Source organism: Hyla sarda, chromosome 4 (assembly GCF_029499605.1).
Source record: "Hyla sarda isolate aHylSar1 chromosome 4, aHylSar1.hap1, whole genome shotgun sequence".
Classification (NCBI taxonomy): Eukaryota; Metazoa; Chordata; class Amphibia; order Anura; family Hylidae; genus Hyla; species Hyla sarda.
Genome location: NC_079192.1, coordinates 272,120,562 through 272,140,393, shown reverse-complemented (window position 1 = coordinate 272,140,393; position 19,832 = coordinate 272,120,562). Strand labels below are relative to the sequence as shown.

Sequence of the window (19,832 nt, the reverse complement as noted above, 5' to 3'; positions counted from 1 at the left end):
TCACAACTGCTGCTTCTCTGCTGTGTTCTGCTGTGAGCAAACAGCAACTATAATGTCATGAAGCTCCGCCTTTGCTCCAAGTTGACTCCGGATCGGAAGATACAGAGAAAGATAGTGGGAGAACGGGACAAAGGAGCTGAGACAGGTAAGTATGGTTGTCAACAGTGTCACCTGCACTACCTTTCTGTACCATGAGGTTAGTGGAGGTAAAACTTATGACAGATGTCCTTTCAGATACCATGTTGTTTCACTGAAATCCGTGCTACACAAAAAAATGATATACCTTTTTATATTGATCAATATGATCTAGTTGTCCAACATGTAACTTACCTCGTATTACAAATCCAAATGTGTTACCTTCTTTGTGAAGAGTCACTTCTACAGTTCGAAAAATCACCCCTGATCCTTGTATTGCTGAGGAGAAACAGAAGAGGTAATGCGGCTTTATACTGTATTTCTCTACAACCAGCTTAAAATATCCAAGATGCCTCCCATCATTTTAGACATTTAAAAAAAATAAAAAACACAAAAAGACATTTTTAGACCTAAATATGCTACTGGCATAGCGATATAGTATGAGTAGAATACAGTTTCCTCCCACACAAAATATAGATAAATTGGCTTCTTGCATAAAAAGCCTTAGTATGTGTGTAGCAGACATAGGGATCAGGGACTGACGTGAGTGATGGAAATCTATGTGCGGCACTGCAGAATATATTGACACTACAAAAACAGGAAGCAAATTCTTTAAAAAAAAAAAAAGGAAATTTGTGGGTATGTGAAAACTTTAGACCATTGGTCTTAAAGGGGTTATCCAGGAAAAAACTTTTTTTTTAATATATATCAGCTGGCTCCAGAAAGTTAAACAGATTTGTAAATTACCGGTACTTCTATTAAAAAATCTTAATCCTTTCAGTACTTATGAGCTTCTGAAGTTAAGGTTGTTCTTTTTTGTCTAAGTGCTCTCTGATGACACGTGTCTTGGGAACCGCCTAGTTTAGAAGAGGTTTGCTATGGGGATTTCCTTCTAAACTGGGCGGTTCCCGAGACGTGTCATCAGAGAGCACGTAGACAGAAAAGAACAACCTTAACTTTAGAAGCTCATTAGTATTGAAAGGATTAAGATTTTTTTATAGAAGTAATTTACAAATCTGTTTAACTTTCTGGAGCCAGTTATTATATTAAAAAAAGTTTTTTCCTGGATAACCCCTTTAAAACTGTACACCTTCAGATGTTGCAAAACTACAACTCCCAGCAAGCCCGGACAGCCAACGGCTGTCTGGTCATGCTGGGAGTTGTAGTTTTGTAACATCTGGATTTCCACAGTTTGGAGACCATTGCTTACAACCTGTCTCATAACTAAATATCTATCGATTTGTGTATGTATACATTGAACATGTATTGCAAACATTGCTATAGTACTATAGTAATACCGAAAAGGAAGTTCTTGGAATGTATCCAAATCTGTTCTATTATTTCTAATTTATATGCTACTAACTTCTTCCAAACCCCTATCTATAAATTGCATACAGGTAACCTACAACAATGATAGAATATTTATCCGCTGCTAAAATACAACAGTCAATAGCTTGGGAAAGGTCAGAGCAGTAAACAATTACACCTAAAAATGTAACAAAGGCCAAACAGGGAGAAAGAACTCAAAGTTCCGAGAACTCTGGTAAACGGATACATAAATGAACAAAGTGCACAGTATGTTAATAGCTTGTTTTATAGACAAGAATGAAAAACAGAACGGACAATCTTTGCAGAGTTCAAAACTTTAGGTGTATAATTGAGCAGTGAGCTGGTATTTTGGGCAAAGCTTATTTGGGGTAAATATAGCACAGAATGGGAACAGACTTTCTACATCATATAATGGTTTAACATAGCCATAAGGTCAAAAAAAAGGTTGGCGTTTTGAAATGTGGGTATTGCAGCACTCAGTGGGCAGGTTTATGAAACTTTGTATAAAAAAATCACATGTAATCAACTTCCAATCAGTATTTTAATTTCAAATCTACGCCAAAATAAACTTGGTATTAGCACAGATTTTGAGGTAGAAATGTAAGCTTCTTTATTTGTCATATGAACAGGATTTAGCTTTAAAGGGGTACTTCGGCACAAAACATCTTTTCCCCTATAAAAAGGATAGGAGATAAGATTTTAGATTGCAGGGATTCCGCCGATGGGGACCACCGTGCCCGCTGGCGCGGCACCCCAGTCATCCATGCACGGAGCGAACTTAGCTCCGTGCCGGATGACTGGTGACTACAGTTTCCGCGCCCCCTCCATTCAGGTCTATAGGAGGAGGTGTGATGGCTATGTACTAGCCGTCACACCCCCCCTCCCACAGACATGAATGGAGGGGGCGTTGTGTGTTCTGGATGCTGCTGCTGCCAGACAGGTGATCGCGGGGGTCCCCAGCGGCGGGAACCCCGCGATCTAACATCTTATCCCCTATCCTTTTGATAGGGGATAAGATGTTTTGCACCGGAGTACCCCTTTAAAGGGATACTCCGGTGGAAAACTTTTTTTTTCTTCTTATCAACTGGTGCTAGAAAGTTAAACCGATTTGTAAATTACTTTGATCAAAAAATCGTAATCCTTTCAGTAATTATCAGCTGCTGTATACTTCAGAGAAAGGTGTGTAGTCCTTTCCAGTCTGACCACAGTGCTCTCTGCTGCCCCCTCTCTCCATGTCAGGAACTGTCCAGAGCAGGAGAGGTTTGCTATGGGGATTTGCTCCTACTCTGGACAGTTCCTGACATGGACAGAGGTATCAGCAGAGAGCACAGTGGTCAGACTGGAAAGAACTACACAACTTCCTCTGTACTATACAACAGCTGATAAGTACTGCAAGGATTAAGATTTTTAAATAGAAGTAATTCACAAATCGGTTTAACATTTTGGCACCAGTTCATTTTTAAAAATGTGCTTTCCACTGGAGTACCCCTTTAATCCTCTAAACTAAACTCTCCTGGCTAGCAAGCCAACATCACTCAGAAAGAATTCGGAGATGGGGCCCAATGTGTTTTCAGTACAATCTAAAGACATATCAGAATTCCTCAATGATATCCATGTCCCCAACCACATCATTTCAATAGGTACCTTACATCGTTGCCTGCTATGGAGGTAAATAAAGTGACCTATTCATCTGATTGTACTTTCTTTATTTGTCACAGTGAAGGCTTCTTCACAATAAGCTAACCCCCTGGGCACTGAATCAGAGTTGCCTTGCTAATGCTTTGAGGGCCGTAGATTGAATAAGCTGGCAGAAATAAAAATGGTTTCTTATTCTGTCCCTTCTACCAACCAAAGACCACATCAGTTTCCTTTCTGTAGAAAACTTAGTATGCCAAGCACCAATATAAAAAGATGTGCGCCGTATTGACTGACTAATTCATTGACTCATCGCGTCTCCTCCATCATTCAGGCTGATTTGTGTACAGAACAGGCAGAAAATATTTGGCAGGCTACAGAGGATATCCACGTAATAGCGCTTAGTAAGTACCTTCTTGTTCTTACCAGGGCTATTTGGCACAATTCCTATTGGATTTACAAACAGTACTATGGGGGACATGTTCAAAAGCCTGCTTAGTTTTACTAAGAATAGAATATATAAAATAGTGCAAGATTTTTTTTAAGTGTCTTTAGCTGTTTGAAAATCTGGCGCACGTTACACTCTATGCCAGTGGTCTTCAACCTGCAGACCTCCAGATGTTGCAAAACTACAACTCCCAGCATGCCCGGACAGCCATCGGCTGTCCGGGCATGCTGGGAGTTGTAGTTTTGAAACATCTGGAGGTCCGCAGGTTGAAGACCATTGCTCTATGCTTAGTCTACATCAACCAATTTGGACCCATTTAACATCCCTCTTTATCCCTAAAAATGGTGCAAACAAGGCTAAATCTTTTTTTTCACCAAATGTGCCACAGTTTGCCGAAAAAAAAGGAAGTTTTGAATATTCCTCTCTATGGCCCAGATGTATCAAACTGTGAGAGAGGTAAAACTGGAGGGATTTTCCCACAACAACCAATCACAGCTCAGCTAACGATCTGAGGTAAAGTGAAACCTGAGCTGTGATTGGTTGTTGTGGGAAAATCACTCCAGTTTTTCCTCCCACACAGTTTGATAAATCTGGGCCTATATTTGTACTCTGTGTCAGACGTGACACTCAACAAGGCAATAACAGGGTATACAGGGCATAGGATACCTGGCATCACACAGGGCTCTAACTAGTTTGGCTGCCTATGGAGCTTGTATAAAATATGTATTGTACAAGAGACTGTATTTAGCATAATACTGTGCATAATAGTATATAATTAGAAATGAGCGAATTTACAGTAAATTCGATTCATCACGAACTTCTCGGCTCGGCAGTTGATGACTTATCCTGCATAAATGAGTTCAGCTTTCAGGTGCTACGGTGGGCTGGAAAAGGTGGATACAGTCCTAGGAAAGAGTCTCCTAGGAATGTATCCACCTTTTCCAGCCCACGAGAGCACCGGAAAGCTGAACTCATTTATGCAGGATAAGTCATCAACTGCTGAGCCGAGAAGTTTGTGACGAATCGAATTTACTGTAAATTCGCTCATCTCTATATATAATGATGGAATTTATCAGTTGGAGTATCATTATTGGACATGCCAAAAAAAACGAGGATAACCATCAACTAAACGAACGTGACTCTAATGAACAGTAACAGGCTCAAATAGTGCCTGTAATGATATGACTATTTCTGCGATGACCAGAAGCAGTGGCAACATTTTGGCAAAGTACTGTATGGAGTACATTTGTAGATGTCTCATTGACAGGGTGATGTCTCATTGACCCCTGAGGGAGGGATGGTGTATCTTCTACTTACTCCTATTTAGTAATTTCTATTTTACTGTAGATAGACTCTTTGGTCAGTGAGGAGGTTCTAAAAATGTACAGTGAGTCTGCAGGTAGGGATATTGGGGCTAATGGCTACTGGAAGGTGCACTGATTTATTGTGTATAGTGACCATAATAGGGACCACAATTTTGTAATTTTTTAACAAATTTTGTGCTAAAAGCCAAAGAGGACCAGTGCTCTGTATATATGAATACATAAATATGAGGCAGAGAGAGCATGATTCAGACTCCTGCCCCCTGAGAATAGCATTCACACTTCTTTTCAAATTGACATTTTGACTATTCAGGGAAGAGAGCAGATATCTAGAGAATGGTATGGGGCGTTTAGCAACAAAATAAAAATAGCATTGGAATAAGGGCACCCAATGATATAAAACTACTTTTTTATACTGCACCAAAAGAAAAGGGGTATAAAGAATTCAAAAAAATTCATCCAAAAAATCTTTATTAGAAATAATAAATCAATAAAACATACATAGAATAAAACTGGCACAGTATGATAGCAACATGGATGACAATGGCATGGGGAAGGTTGTTACATAGTTACAAACCATAGAAATCGTGAAGAACAGCCTATCGTAAACTCATAAAGTAGAATACAAGTGTACAAAGTAATCAGATAGGAAACATAAGTAAAAAACCAGTACCCACAGATATAGAAACCTTACCCAGGTCAATGTCAGACCCCGGCCGGGCGCGCGTGTGATACGCTGCTGCACTGATACAAACAATGTCAGGTATTGGGGCTTTGCCTTGGCGCCATTTTCTATTCATATGACCTTCCAGGATTGGTTTAATTATTAGTGTGTGAATGTGTGAGTGCATGTGATTGGTTTAGGCCCGGCATATATTGCCAGGATTGACCCATTGGTGACCACGTCCCCTGAGGAAGCTCGACGGAGCGAAACATATGTAGGGGTCTGACATTGACCTGGGTAAGGTTTCTATATCTGTGGGTACTGGTTCTTTACTTATGTTTCCTATCTGATTACTTTGTACACTTGTATTCTACTTTATGAGTTTACGATAGGCTGTTCTTTACGATTTCTATGGTTTGTAACTATGTAACAACCTTCCCCATGCCATTGTCATTCATGTTACTATCATACTGTGCCAGTTTTATTCTATGTATGTTTTATTGATTTATTATTTCTAGTAAAGATTTTTTGTATGAATTTTTTTGAGCTCTTTATACCCCTTTTCTTTTGGTGTAGTGTATTAAATATGGGTATTAGCACTAGATGTTCCTTGTAGTGGTGATCCCTATAGGATGATTCTTTTGGAGTAAATACTTTTTTATACTGACTAAAAAGTGATTCCTACTTTATGTCTCTTTTGTGCTCTGCATATAGAGGGGAAGATGCTCAAATTCACCAGACCTAGACCTAACAATGATTCCTTGTAGGAAGAAAAAATGACTTCTAGCTCTATCAGCTCTTTATTCCACAAACATTAACATGACCACAATTCCCGGCAATAGAGATAAAGCTCTCTGCATATTCATCTGTTCCTCTCATCTGATTATATAGTAAATGTTCATCTGCATAATGGACGCCATCTAGAAAACAAGAGACCTGTCAGCATTATGTAAAAACGTAAGATTTGCTTGATGCATCGCGCTCATATGGCTGCATATTACTGTACATGTAAGAGGCCTATGGCAATGACAATACCCAGCTATAAACACTTATGTCCTAATAATCACTCATCTGCCTTTTTACTCTATTGTGGCACAGTTTAAAGTCAGCTAGTGTTATATCTGAGCATGCCCACTGATGTACATTTACATGCAACAATGTACTAGCCCCTCTGGCCATAACACATTCACAGCTCATTCTGAAGCTGCAGAATAAAAGCTTTAGGTGTACATTTTTATCTGCACCTATATCACACAAAATGAGTATGCATAGTTTCCTGTGTGAGGGAGCAGAGGGTTCCAGGTAATACGGCTGGTCATAAATGAAAGGATAGGTTTTGCAGAGATTTATAGCATATTTACCATTGCTCTAAGGCAGCCACATTTCTATCATTGTATAGATTTCATATGATGTATCTAGGCTGCGTTAACTGAAAGAAACAAAGAAAAATGATGCCTGTGCAGTCCTGCTTGGAGCCTAGGCAGATAGGAATTAAAGCACTACACTACTCGAGATCGAATATTATAATGTATTTTATGAGCTAATACTTATCTGCCCTAGAAACGTGGAAAACATTTCTCTGCATCTTTCCTTCTCATATAAGGGCTAAGTTACATTTAAATGGGGTAATACATTAACCTATTAGCAAATCTGACTTGAAGAAAAAAAAATAAAGTAAATAAATAAGGTAAGCTAAAGAACTAATTTTTTAAAGGTGTGACCATTGGGATTCCTACTAATCTCCAACAAAGTCCATTGCCGTGTCCATGTGGTTGATATAAGTGTCCGAGTGGTTGATATAAATAATGATAATTGGCCATGGCTGTGATCAACAGCTGCTATTCTGCAAAAATTGTTGGGGATTGTAATAGATATATCAAAAAATATTTTCCCTGTAAACCACCCTGCCTGATATGCATGGTTCCTGTTGCCCCTGTTGTCTTCTCTGGCTGCTTGATATTTTTTGCCATCCTTCGCTCTCCTTGCCTACATCACCCAGCAAGCATTGCAGCTCTGCTCTGTCAGCCAGCTCACTCTCTGAGAGCAGCCCTTACCCACCTGCTCTGAGCAGCAGAGAGAGGTTCCGTGTCTGATTGGCTAAGGCTGCACACCTCACAGTTCTCAGAACTAAAGAGAGTATGACTCATCAGTGCAAGGCAGAAACCACATGGTCTGTGTCTCTCTGGAGGGTGGAGGCTGCTCTCAAAGAGAAATTTGGAGAGATACAGAGTGGATGGCTGGAGGATGTCATTCCCTTACTTCATGCATATAAATGAAAACCGAAGAGGTGAAACTGCTCTGTATATCTACTGAATGATATTTAGACAATGAAATAGGTTGATGAGAGGTAAAAGGATGGGCTATGGGTTTAGTTCCCCGGAGTACCCCTTTAACCCCTTAAGGACGCCCTTACTGCACCCCTGTCATCTTATCCCCTATCCAAAGGATAGGGGATAAGATGTTAGATCGCCGCGGTCCCGCTGCTGGGGACCCCGGGGATCGCCGCTGCGGCACCCCGCCATCATTACTGCCCAGAGCGAGTTCGCTCTGTGCGTAATGACGGGCGATACAGGGGCTGGAGCAGTGAGACGACATGGCTCCGCCCCTCATGACATCATGGCCCGTCCCCTTAATGCAAGTCTATGGCAGGGGGCGTGACGACCGCCACGCCCCCTCCCATAGACTTGTATTGACGGGGCGGGCCGTGACGTCACGAGAGGCGGAGCAGTGACGTAACAATGCTCCGGCCCCTGTATTGCCCGTCATTACGTGCAGAGCGATCTCAATCTGCGCAGTAATGATAGCAGAGTGCTGCAGCAGCGATCCCCGGGGTCCCCAGCAGCGGGACCCCGGCGATCTGACATCTTATCCCCTATCCTTTGGATAAGGGATAAGATGTTTAGGGGCGGAGTACCCCTTTAAGGACGCAGACAATTTTATTTTTAGGTTTTCGATTTTTCCTCCTCGCCTTTAAAAAATCATAACTCTTTTATATTTTCATACACAGACTAGTATGAGGGCTTCTTTTTTGCGCGACCAGTTGTCCGATGTAATGCCATCACTCACTTTACCATAAAATGTATGGTGCAACCCAAAAAATACTATTTGTGTGGGGAAATTAAAAAGAAAACCGCAATTTTGCTCATTTTGGAAGGTTTCGTTTTCACGCCGTACAATTTACGGTAAAAATTACGTGTTTTTTATTATTTGGGTCAATTACGATTAAAATGATACCCAATATAACCTACTTTTCTATTACTGCAGCGCTTAAAAAAAAATCACAAACTTTTTAACCAAATTAGTACGTTTAAGATCCCCCTATTTTGAAGACCTATAACTTTTTCATTTTTCTGTATAAGCGGCGGTATGAGGGCTCATTTTTTGCGCTGTGCTCTGTACTTTTTATTGATACCATATTTGCTTATATAAAACTTTTAATACATTATTTATTATTTGAACAAAAGCAGGTAGCTCCAGCTCACCCCGCCCTAGACAACAGAGCCCGGATCCAAGTGCTGGACGGCACCAGTATAATAGCGAAAATAAGGAAAGACGGATCCAGCTCAAACTGGAGCTGGATCAGTCTTTCCTTATTTTTTATTTAACATTTTATTTTAATAGTTTGGATATTTATGCATGCGGCGACACCAAATATATATATAAAATATTTTTTTTTTTACACTTTTTGGGGGTGAAATAGGGAAAAATGGGACAATTTACGTTTTTTATAAATTTTTTTACTTAGGGGACTATTTATAGCGATCATTCGATAGGTATGTATAGGACATAGCACTGATCAGTATTATCGGAGACCAGAGCAGAAGACCCGTAGAAGGCAGCGGAGGCAGGTGAGGGGACCTCCGTCTGCCGTGCTGGATGATCGGATCGCCGCGGCAGCGCTGCGGGCAATCCGATCATCCATTTTAGTGACCGCGATGCTGCAGATGTCGTGATCTGTTTTGATCACGGCATTTGAGGGGTTAATGGCGATCGCGGATGTCCGCCATTATCAGCGGGTCCCTGGCTGCTATCAGCAGCCGGGACCTGCCTCGTATGACCCGAGCATCGCTCCAATGCTCGCGGTTATGCTTAGGACGTAAATGTACTTCCTGGTGCGTTAGGTACCAGCTCACCAGGACGTACATTTACGTCCTGCATCATTAAGGGGTTAAAGAGGTAGTACGGCAAAAAATAACTTATTCGGTATCCCCAGTTCCGGACCACTGCCGTGATCGCGCGCGCGATCCAACACGAGGGCGCCAGCATTCTCCCAAGCCCAGGTACCTGATCACACCGCTCAGGAACGCTTCGGCCGGACGCACGTCCGTGCCCACCTGCACCCTGCTGGGACCGCTGGAGATACCATCCTTAGGCCGGACGCTCCTCTGTGTCAGCTCCGAACTAACACCATTGCCGCAGCGCACCCTGCTCAAGATCGTGATTTTTCTCTCAATTGCGGACTGCAGGTATCACTCTGTATAAGCTATTACAGCATCCTGTTAAACATTGCCTACATATTGGATATAACCTGGCATATTGACTCTCTACCTTCTATTAATGAAGCTACTACCTTTTTTCTGCACGGACATCACTTTCTTCCATACCATAGATTTTAGTCCCATTAGTTGACTTTTAAATATAAGGTGGGTGATAATATCACAATATTATAATACTATTTTATTATCTGTATTTTTTATTGATTTTAGACACATCTTGTGCAAGGGCCCTGCACTAATGTGTATTGTATGTTAATAAATGTGATTTAATATTGCTTATATACTTCCAACCATAATTCAGGTTTTTTCATTTTATATATTATACCACATAAATTATTGTTCAAAATACCAAACAACAATTTTCTTTCTTTTCCCCCTTTTTTTCTTCTTTCACTTTTTCCCCCCACTATTTTTCTCTTTTTTCACTGACTCTTGAGGACTGGTTTGCATATAAAATTCTTTATATATAATCCTCTAGGGTATCCACATGAAATAAGTGCCTAATCACAAGGGGTCCGACCGCTGGGACACCCACAATCTCCTATCCAGCTCTCTCAGAGGAGCACATACTACAGATGGCATGCATTCCATTTATTTCTATGGAAGTGCCAGAGATACCCTAGTACAGCAGTTGAGTCTTTCCGATGATTTCATAGAAGTGAATGGAGCGCATGTCGTCTTTCGTATGCGCTACAATCAGAGAGCTGGGCAAGAGGTTGCGGGGGTCCCAGCGGTTAGACCCCCATGAGCAGACACTTATCTCCTATACTTTGGATACGGGATAAGTTGTTTTCCACCGAACTATCCTTTTAAATCAAGTGTTTATGTTAAACATATTTTTAAGGAATTTTTGGTGATGTCTTTTCTAATTTTCCAGTTTACTTTCTATACTTTAAAATAATCCTTAGAGCTTGCAGTTTTTATTCTGGCCACTAAGCCTAATAAGAAGACACATCCTGTTCTATAGAAATAATAAATAAATCCAGCAGCAGTCTCCTTATTATGACAGGTAGGATTACAAAAGGTGACACAAGTTTATAGATGTGACTGGATCAGGGCATTTACAGTACGTGATGGTCACAGCTCCCCTCCTCCCACCTACCTGTAGAATGACCTCTGCACATGAGCATGAAAACACTTTTATAGAAGACAAAGAGTTACCTGCAATCTTTCTTTATTTAGTCCAAAATATAGAGTGGCAGCAAAGTCAGACAGGCTCTATTTAGCATAAAACACATGCAACCCAACAAAAAAGAAGCCTTCACCTATTCATAAACTCAATCTGTAAAGCATTGAAATGGTCAGATTTTTCTCATCAGGCCCATGTCGTACACAAACTACGTTAAAGGTTTTATCCAGTATTAGAAAAACAAAGATGCTTTCTTCCAGACTCAGTCTGTGTTTGGTAGTGTAGCTCAGTTCCACTAAAGTGAATGGAGCGGAGTTGTAATACCACACACTGCCTGAGCACAGGTGTTGTGTTGTTTTTGGAAAAAATGCAACAATGTTCTAGTAATCCTAGATAATCCCTGCAGTCTTTATGTGCCTAAGTAATAAACTCAGCAGTTACATCAAAGCTGACTGAGAACTATACAGAAATATGAACAAAACAGAAATTCCAGCACTCTTGTAATGATAAAAAATCCTGCACATTTTATTGATATGCAATAGTAAATAGCAATACATCATGTAGGAAAAGAAAGATGCAAACAGACTAGTTTCTGGCCCTTATGACCCTTAGTCATTCTCCGATAATGATAAAGGGCTAGAAACAAGTCTGTCTGCATCTTTCACATAAGATGCTGCTTATTTTGCTATTTTTCAACACATTTTCACAAAATGTGAAGAATTTTTTCATGTTTCTGAAGGATTGTGCCATGCATCACAGAACAGCATTAAGAGACAGGCGAGTCAGTTTTGGACCTTTTTCACAACTACCGTATATAAAAAGCTCTGTACTGGAGGGATGGGGAATAGCAGACCCACTTCAACCTTCTTAAAATCCAGGCACAGACACAATACTTATCAAAGCCTCAGTTAATATACAAATGGCTTTTCTTTTCTTTTGCAGGATAATCAATATTTTTTTTAACTTAATTACTTTGGAGTGGTTATAAATGAATGATTAAGTTTTATTTCTTTTTGGGGAATTAGAAAACATATATACCGGTAGTTTTTTTTTTTTTTTTTTTTTTGCTGTTTGCTGTTTTCTTTTAGTTTGTTATTTTTGATTTGGAATACACATTTACTTTATGAATATGGGTTGCTATGATTATGACAATATCATATGTGTGAGTTTTTTTTATTTAATAATTTACTATTCACTTTGTATTTCATCAAACTATTTAACTTTATTTATTTAGTCCCATGTTTTTTTTATTTCCAGAAATTTTGCCACACAAACTATGTGCAAGAAGAGAGAATAAAACATCCAGCCAGTCAAAGTGCTTAGTGCATCCAGAAAGTAATCCATATAGACTAACCACAGCACTTGTGATGAATGGCTGCAAACTTCTCTATTGCTCCATAGCAGTTAAATACATGGGAGGACGGGTCAAACCCCAACGTACATTTACACATTTTCACATCCATCATGTAATGCTTTGACATAATGAAGTGAAATGTTTGTTGACACTCCACAAAAGAAAAACAGAGAAAAATCCGGCACTGTTATAATTCTTTCCATAAATGTATAATATTAAACCAATGTGTGCTGTTAGCTGAACACTGAAAGTCCATAGATCAATACGGGTGGTGCTTCACGTTGAGAAAAGACAGGCAAATATCTACACACATAAGAAAAAGAAAACTCACCAGTTCCAAGGGATCAGGTCTGTGACATCGCGGTCAGGCGAGAGAAGGACGGGGGGAATCAGACGTCAGGGCCACAGCCGTATCGCACCCTTTGGTGCTTCATCAGGCCCCTGTGACGACAGGATGTTGTCACCAAAGGATGTCGTCACAGGGGCCTGACGAAGCACTAAAGGGTGTGATACGGCTGTGGCCCTGACGTCTGTTTCCCGCCGTAACATCTCAGCCTCCCCGTCCTCCTCTCGCCTGACCGCGATGTCACAGACCTGATCCCTTGGAACCGGTGAGCTGCTCCGCAATTTCTTTTTCTTATGTGTGTAGAAATGTTTGTTGACCTGTCCTCCTGAGTATTTGCTATGCTTTGCTAAGTCTCTAGGAGACTTGACAACGTGATCTTCTGATTGCTGAAATAAAGAATTGGTTTATTCATTATACCAAAGCATTATTGCTTGTCAGTAGTCAATACAGAGCAATTTTATTACATTTTATCTGACCAATGAAATATTGGGAAATGTCAGTGAATACTAAAGCCTTCATTGGTAATGAAAGAAGGAAAATACCAGGAGAAAGAAACTCATGCTCAGCGTAGGAAGACCTGTAATAAATAAGAGCTTGAAGCATAAAGTATTTAGATTTTCATGCTTCATTTACAAGACGAAACACGGGCTCTGCTTCCTGCGGCTGGTGAAATGAAAACATCAAATGGCAGAAAAGCTTGCACAGCTCAGCCCTGACTTCTAAATAATTAAAGAAAACACACAGAGGAACAGAAGCTGAGCAGGGGATGGAGGCTGAGGTCACTTGTTCTGCATAAAGAGCAGAGCTAAAGAAGAACAGGAGAAAGGAAAAGTCTCCAATCTGGAGATAAGCACCAACATATCCATTTATAGACAGATACAGTGCCAGAGGAATTATCACTAAGGCTTCACAATGGCAGTAAGCATAAACATGCTGTAGGGCAGCGCACCACTGAATCTTTAGATTCCCATAGGTGTCAGATCACTAGAACAATTCTGACTATGCAAAGAGAAATAGGTTATAGTTATTATGGGGATTTATCTCAATGCACAGCCAAACAATATAGCTAGGTGCAGGCTCTTGTACATGGACATATTCAGCTGCAGGAAAGGCTATGATACACAGACTTAAAGGGGTACTCCACTGGAAAACATTTTCTTTTAAAAATGGTGCCAGAAAGTTAAACAGATTTGTATATGACTTCTAATTAAAAAAAATCACAATCCTTCCAGTACTTATCAGCTGCTGTATAATCCACAGGAAGTTCTTTTCTTTTTGAATTTCCTATCTGCCTGACCACAAGTGCTCTCTGCTGACACCTTTGTCCATGCCAGGAACTGTCCAGCGCAAGAGAGGTTTTCTAAGGGGATTTGCTCCTACTCTGGACAGTTCCTAAAATGGACAGAGGTGTCAGCAGAGAGCACTGTGGTCAGGCAGAAAGGAAATTCAAAAATAAAAGAACTTCCTGTGGATTATACAGAAGCTGATAAGTACTGGAAGGATTTTGATTTTTTAATAGAAGTAATTTACAAATCTGTTTAACTTTCTGGCACCGGTTGATTTAAAAGAAAAATTTTCCAATGGAGTACCCCTTTAAGAGGTGATATATTTTATCGTTTACATACACAACTACATACATGATGTATCTAGGTGATATGTACAGTGGAATTAGTGTCAACTTGTTTCCAATTTAATGGGGGATTCAAAATGTGGCTACTAGATGTACAGACCATCAGAAAAATGCAGGTTTATAGAACTCCTTTTAGGAAAAATACAACATTAAACTCTATTAATCCTGATACTGAGGAGATACGCTCAGCGTGAAGAATAATTAAAGCAAAACTCGGGGCAAATTTTCATAATTAGTAAAACGGACACACAGGGTCATTTAACACATCAGGCCATTAGCTTGTTCAATCTGGCCTCTCAATTGCAAGTTTTCAAGGTGCTCTGAACACTATAGGGCCTTAAGGGGGTACTCCGATGGAAATTATTATTTTTTTAAATCAACTGGTGCCAGAAAGTTAAACAGATTTGTAAATTACTTCTATCAAAAAATCTTTACCCTTCCAGTACTTATTAGCAGCTGTATGCTACAGAGTTCATGCTGTACCCGCCCTTGTATTCTCTACTTTTTGGTCCAAATGCAAGAGAAAGCTGCTAAAAGTGAACAGATTACCATAAAGGGCACTATCCTACTCTTCACATCTTTGCAATGACATCAACATATAAAGACCTGCCCTATTTTATGTAACCACACAGGTAAACAGCTTCCCGTCAGAGATGCTCCCATTAAAGGGGTATTCCAGGTTTATACATCTTATCCCCTATCCTTTGGATAGGGGATAAGATATATAAACCTGAAATACCCCTTTAACAGCCTGGCAAATAAATGTAATCTGTTTAAGAGAATGCTTGAAAATATACAGTGATCTTCTGGTTCCACTATAATATTTTGGTAACAAATGGAATATATAGGAGTAATAAATCTTCCCATGCTTTTAATATGACCTCTATTACTTACACACAGGAGGAAGCTCATACTCCACTTCAAGAACCACTCTTTCGCCAACATTCTTCAGTAGGCTGATGATCTCATCATGACGAAATTTCGTAAGGTTGATGCCATTCACGCATTTGATGTAGTCCCCCACATTCAGTTGGTCACTTCTGTAAAGAACACTAGTCTGTCTATTTTGTCAGATTGGCACAGTTTTATGCTATGACTTTTACCAACAGAATGCATGTATTAAATGAAACTATTTTCCTGGAAAGGTACATTTATATATCAATGCCTTATTAAATGACAGTAACCATATAATTTTATAAGGTCAGCTCGCAGCAGTGGCATGGCATGAGGGGGGGAGGGGGACATTTGCCCTGGATGCAAAATTCTTGGGGGGGCAAAGTCTGACAATCAATGATAGCCACATTTTGCACTCCCAAGAATGTAAAGTGAGTGGCAATGCATACAAATGCACGTATCACCAAGAGCAGGCATTCCTGCTGTACATAGTATTTCCTGCTCCTGTATATACTTTCCATGGAACTCTACACCAATAGTTTAGAGTGATACAGAACTTAAAGGGGTACTCTGCCCCTAGACAACTTATCCCCTGTCCCTTGGATGTCTAGGGGTGGAATACCCCTTTAAAGGATAGGGGATAAGATATTAGATCGCCGCGGTCCCGCTGCTGGGGACCCCGGGGATCGCCGCTGCGGCACCCCGCCATCATTTTCGCACAGAGCAAGTTCGCTCTGTGCGTAATGAAGGGGCGATACGGGGGACGGAGCAGCGTGACGTCATGGCTCCGCCCCTCGTGACATCACAGCCCGTCCCCTTAATGCAAGTCTATGGGAGGGGGCGTGACAACCGCTACGCCCCCACCCATAGACTTGTATTGAAAGGGGCGGGTCGTGATGTCACGAGGGGCGGAGCCATGACGTAACGATGCTCCGGCCCCTGTACTGCCCGTCATTACGTGCAGAGCGAACTCGCTCTGTGCTGTAATGATCGCCCAGTGCCGCAGCGGCGATATCCCAGGGCTCCCCAGCAGCGGGACCGCGGCGATCTGACATCTTATCCCCTATCCTTTGGATAGGGGATAAGATGTCTAGGGGCGGAGTACCCCTTTAAGTACAGGAACAGGGACTTCTGTACTGTCCAGACTCCCTGTTCCTGTACTACACTACAGTGGTGCGGTGAGGTTTATTTCACTTCATTTTGTGCAGCCTGCAGAAGTCTAGCATCACTCCAGGTGACTGGGCAAGGTGAGGAGGAGGAGAAAGAAGAAGAGGGACCTGTCTCAGTAAAGGAGAAAAGTGTAAGGTAAAGGTGATTATTTTATATTGGTGGGGACCTATTGGTGGAGTTGTATATAACAGAAGAACCTTTTTAATAGAGGCCTTCCTACTAGGGGAATCTACCTAATGGATGGGATTACCTTTCTGCAAGTAATGGGGGAGGGGGGGGGGGGAGTAATTATCCACTAGTATTTACCTAATGGGGAAGAAGAACTATCCTACTGGTGGCAACTTCCTAATGGGGTAAAATTACCTTCCTACTGGGAGTATCTATCTTAATATCTGGTCACAAAAGTTTTCATGAACTTTTGCTTGGAAATTCTGATGCATTCTGAGTCAGATTCAGCAGCATTGTGCACAATATAAAATTTCAGCGACAGGGCTACCCACTGCTAAAAGAATGATTTTTGTCATTCTTTCTGTAGAGTACCGTACAGAATACATTGCAGTCTATGGGGACAGGTGGTCCTAAGATACTGTAATGCGAATCAAGCCTTATTATGCATAGAACCGAGGGAGACATTATTTGGGGCATAATTTGTCATGACCCAGGTGCTGGCAAACCACGCTATGCCACTATTGTACAGTGATTTAAGGAACTCTCTCTAATGTTGTATGAAAATGTTTTTCAAGCCAATAAAAACATCACATTTAATCTATTTATAATATGTTCACACACAGTATTTTGGTCAATTTTTGAGCCATAAAAGGTCCAAAAAAGCCAGACCAAAACAGCCTTTAAAAAATAAAATAAATAAAATATTGTGTTTCATTGAATTCAATGGAACAATGTCTGGTTACATAATTTTACGACCATAAAACTGTCCTTTCTTATGACCTTTTTTGGCTCAAAAACTTCCTTTTTTATCACTTTTTCTTAAATTGGATGGTAAGGGCAATTGCTCCTCTGCCTAAGGTTTGATACATCTCTCCATATATTCTTAAAGTGGACCTGGTGTTTGCTATATAAACTAAGGCCATGGTTGTGTAGGGCTTCTGACCCTTAATTTTTGTATACCTTTCTTTTGATATCTGACCCCCTCAGCACCATGACATCATGCTTTTAATTGATAAGCACATTAGCCTTAAAGTCCATGGGGTATTTCTCTAGGTCACAAAAGCCCAGCAAAATTCATCACATCCACTTGTTAGCAATGCCTCTCTGGCTGCATGTAACCTCCTCCACCACTTTAATTGTCATCCACTGTATTGTCACCCCTGCCTATCACACGAAATCCTGTGCAAGTGCCACTGAACAACTGGGTGGTGCATGCACAGTAATGTAGTAGGTCTTCTCCTGGCACACTGTCAATACATAGACTGTTCAAAAAGCAGAAAAAAGACCATCCTGTTGTTCTATGACACTTGTGCAGGATATCATGTGAGAGGTGGAGGTGACAATGCAGCCTAGTAGCTGTCAACCAAGGTGCTGGAGAAGATTACAAGTTGAGGGGTGATTTTTGTAGGATTTTTGTGGTCCAGGGGAATGCCGCCATGCACTTTTACGACTAATTTGCATATCAATTCAAAGCGTAATATTTTGCGCTGGAGGGGTCTATTATCTATTAAAATAACAAAGGTATGCAGTGGTACGTATAGATTCCTACATTGTGTTTTTTAGAAATGACCACAGGTCCTCTTTAAAGGAAATCTGTCATCAGTGTGACCAGCACTAACCTGTCGGTACAGACAGGTAGTGCAGGGGACACTGATGATAACTATACTTATGTGTCCCCGCTCCGTGCTCTTCTTCTCCCACTATCATCTTCTGTATGTTCCATTCCCGGGCCGACTTTGGATCATGGGCGGAGCTTCCTTACGTCACCGCTGCTGCTTTTCTGCTGGGTCCCACTGCTAGCAAACAGCAGCAGTGACTTCAGGAAGCTCCGCCAATGCTCCAAGTTGGCCCCGAAATGGAAGATATGAAGAAAGATAATGGGAGAACGGGAGTAAAGAGTGGGGAAAGGTAAGTATGGTTATCATCAGTGTAACCGGCACTACCTGTCTGTACAAACAGGTTAATGTTGGTGACACTGATGACAGATTTCCTTTAAGGATAGAAGCCAGAATTCATTGGAATGAAATCATTTTAGTATCTAGCCCAAAACATGGGGGGGGGGGGGAGAAGGTGGTGTTCTTTTTTCCCAAAAGGACAAGCTTGCAACAATATAATTTGACTAATGTATTTGCAATGTTTGTTCTAAAAACTTGAAAAGCATGGTAAGTATAATAATGAGCATTAACAGCACTAACATGCATTTTGCTATGGAAACATTTAGGACTCAGGAAATATGGTTAAGTACTGTGGGGAACATAATCATAACCTACAGCTAAACAGTGTGTTTAAGAGCTCTCCATCACCAGCAGAAGAACACTGACTACTGCTGAGAAGACCGCATACGGATTATTGAATATCATTGGCAGGCATAGAAAAGGTAAACACAGGAAAGATGGTAAATCTATACTTCTGTAAGTCAAAGCTTCTGCAATCGATGTTATTTTATCTTTGTGTATGGATCTCACACCATTACTGGAGTAATATTAAATGCTTTATACTAAAAAAAAAAAAAAAGGATACCAGAATTATAAGTTTCATGGAGTGATTGACAGTATTGCAGATGTGATTACTACTTTCAGGTCAAGTGAATGACTACCCTGGAACACCACATTCTTTTATTTCAATGATTTCGTGCTATTTGAGCTAAACGATAAATTCTAGCTGCCTTCAGCCGCCACTAGAGAGAGTAAAGGACCGTACTGCATACTGTGTATACCAGTGTTTCCCAAACAGTCAAAGGCTGTCAGGGCATGCTGAGAGTTGTAGTTCTGCAACAGCTGGAGGCTTGCTACATGCTAGTTGGGAAACACTGGTGTAAACAACTATTTTAACAACAACATAGTTAGCAGTAAACTCCTAAGCCCCCTGTAATGGTTACTGCACAGAAGACAAATGTCTTTGTAATGGTTACTGCAAAGAAGACAAATGTCTTTTAATTAAAGTGTACCTGTTGCTGCCCTGCCAGGTATTGGCTAAGCAGGCACTTCCTTGTTCTGAGACAGACACCAGAAGTTGTGAGCAGCAGGGACTGGGAACCATTGGAACAGCAGCAGCAAGAATTGGGTAGGTGGACATTGCTTACATTATTTTATTGCCCCAGCCTTGCCACTTT

General features: G+C 40.8%; 1 protein-coding gene and 1 long non-coding RNA gene across 26 annotated transcripts in view; one reads left to right on the top strand and one right to left on the bottom strand.

Annotated features, from left to right (window-relative positions):
- Positions 1-19,832, bottom strand: part of GRIP1 (glutamate receptor interacting protein 1) — a 598,139-nt gene that overhangs the window by 110,951 nt on the left and 467,356 nt on the right. For 18 of the 25 annotated variants that reach the window (XM_056574202.1, XM_056574225.1, XM_056574226.1 and 15 more), the window contains 2 exons: positions 15,383-15,528; positions 331-414 (listed from right to left, as the gene is read on the bottom strand). In XM_056574202.1, the coding sequence (XP_056430177.1) occupies positions 331-414; positions 15,383-15,528 (230 nt within the window). The remainder of the gene's footprint in view (positions 1-330; positions 415-15,382; positions 15,529-19,832) is intronic. The other 7 variants (XM_056574218.1, XM_056574216.1, XM_056574217.1 and 4 more) reach the window with 1 other exon arrangement.
- Positions 1,315-15,528, top strand: LOC130369239 (uncharacterized). The gene is made up of 3 exons (XR_008892703.1): positions 1,315-1,678; positions 3,434-3,503; positions 15,389-15,528. It is a non-coding gene; the product is annotated as an uncharacterized LOC130369239 (long non-coding RNA).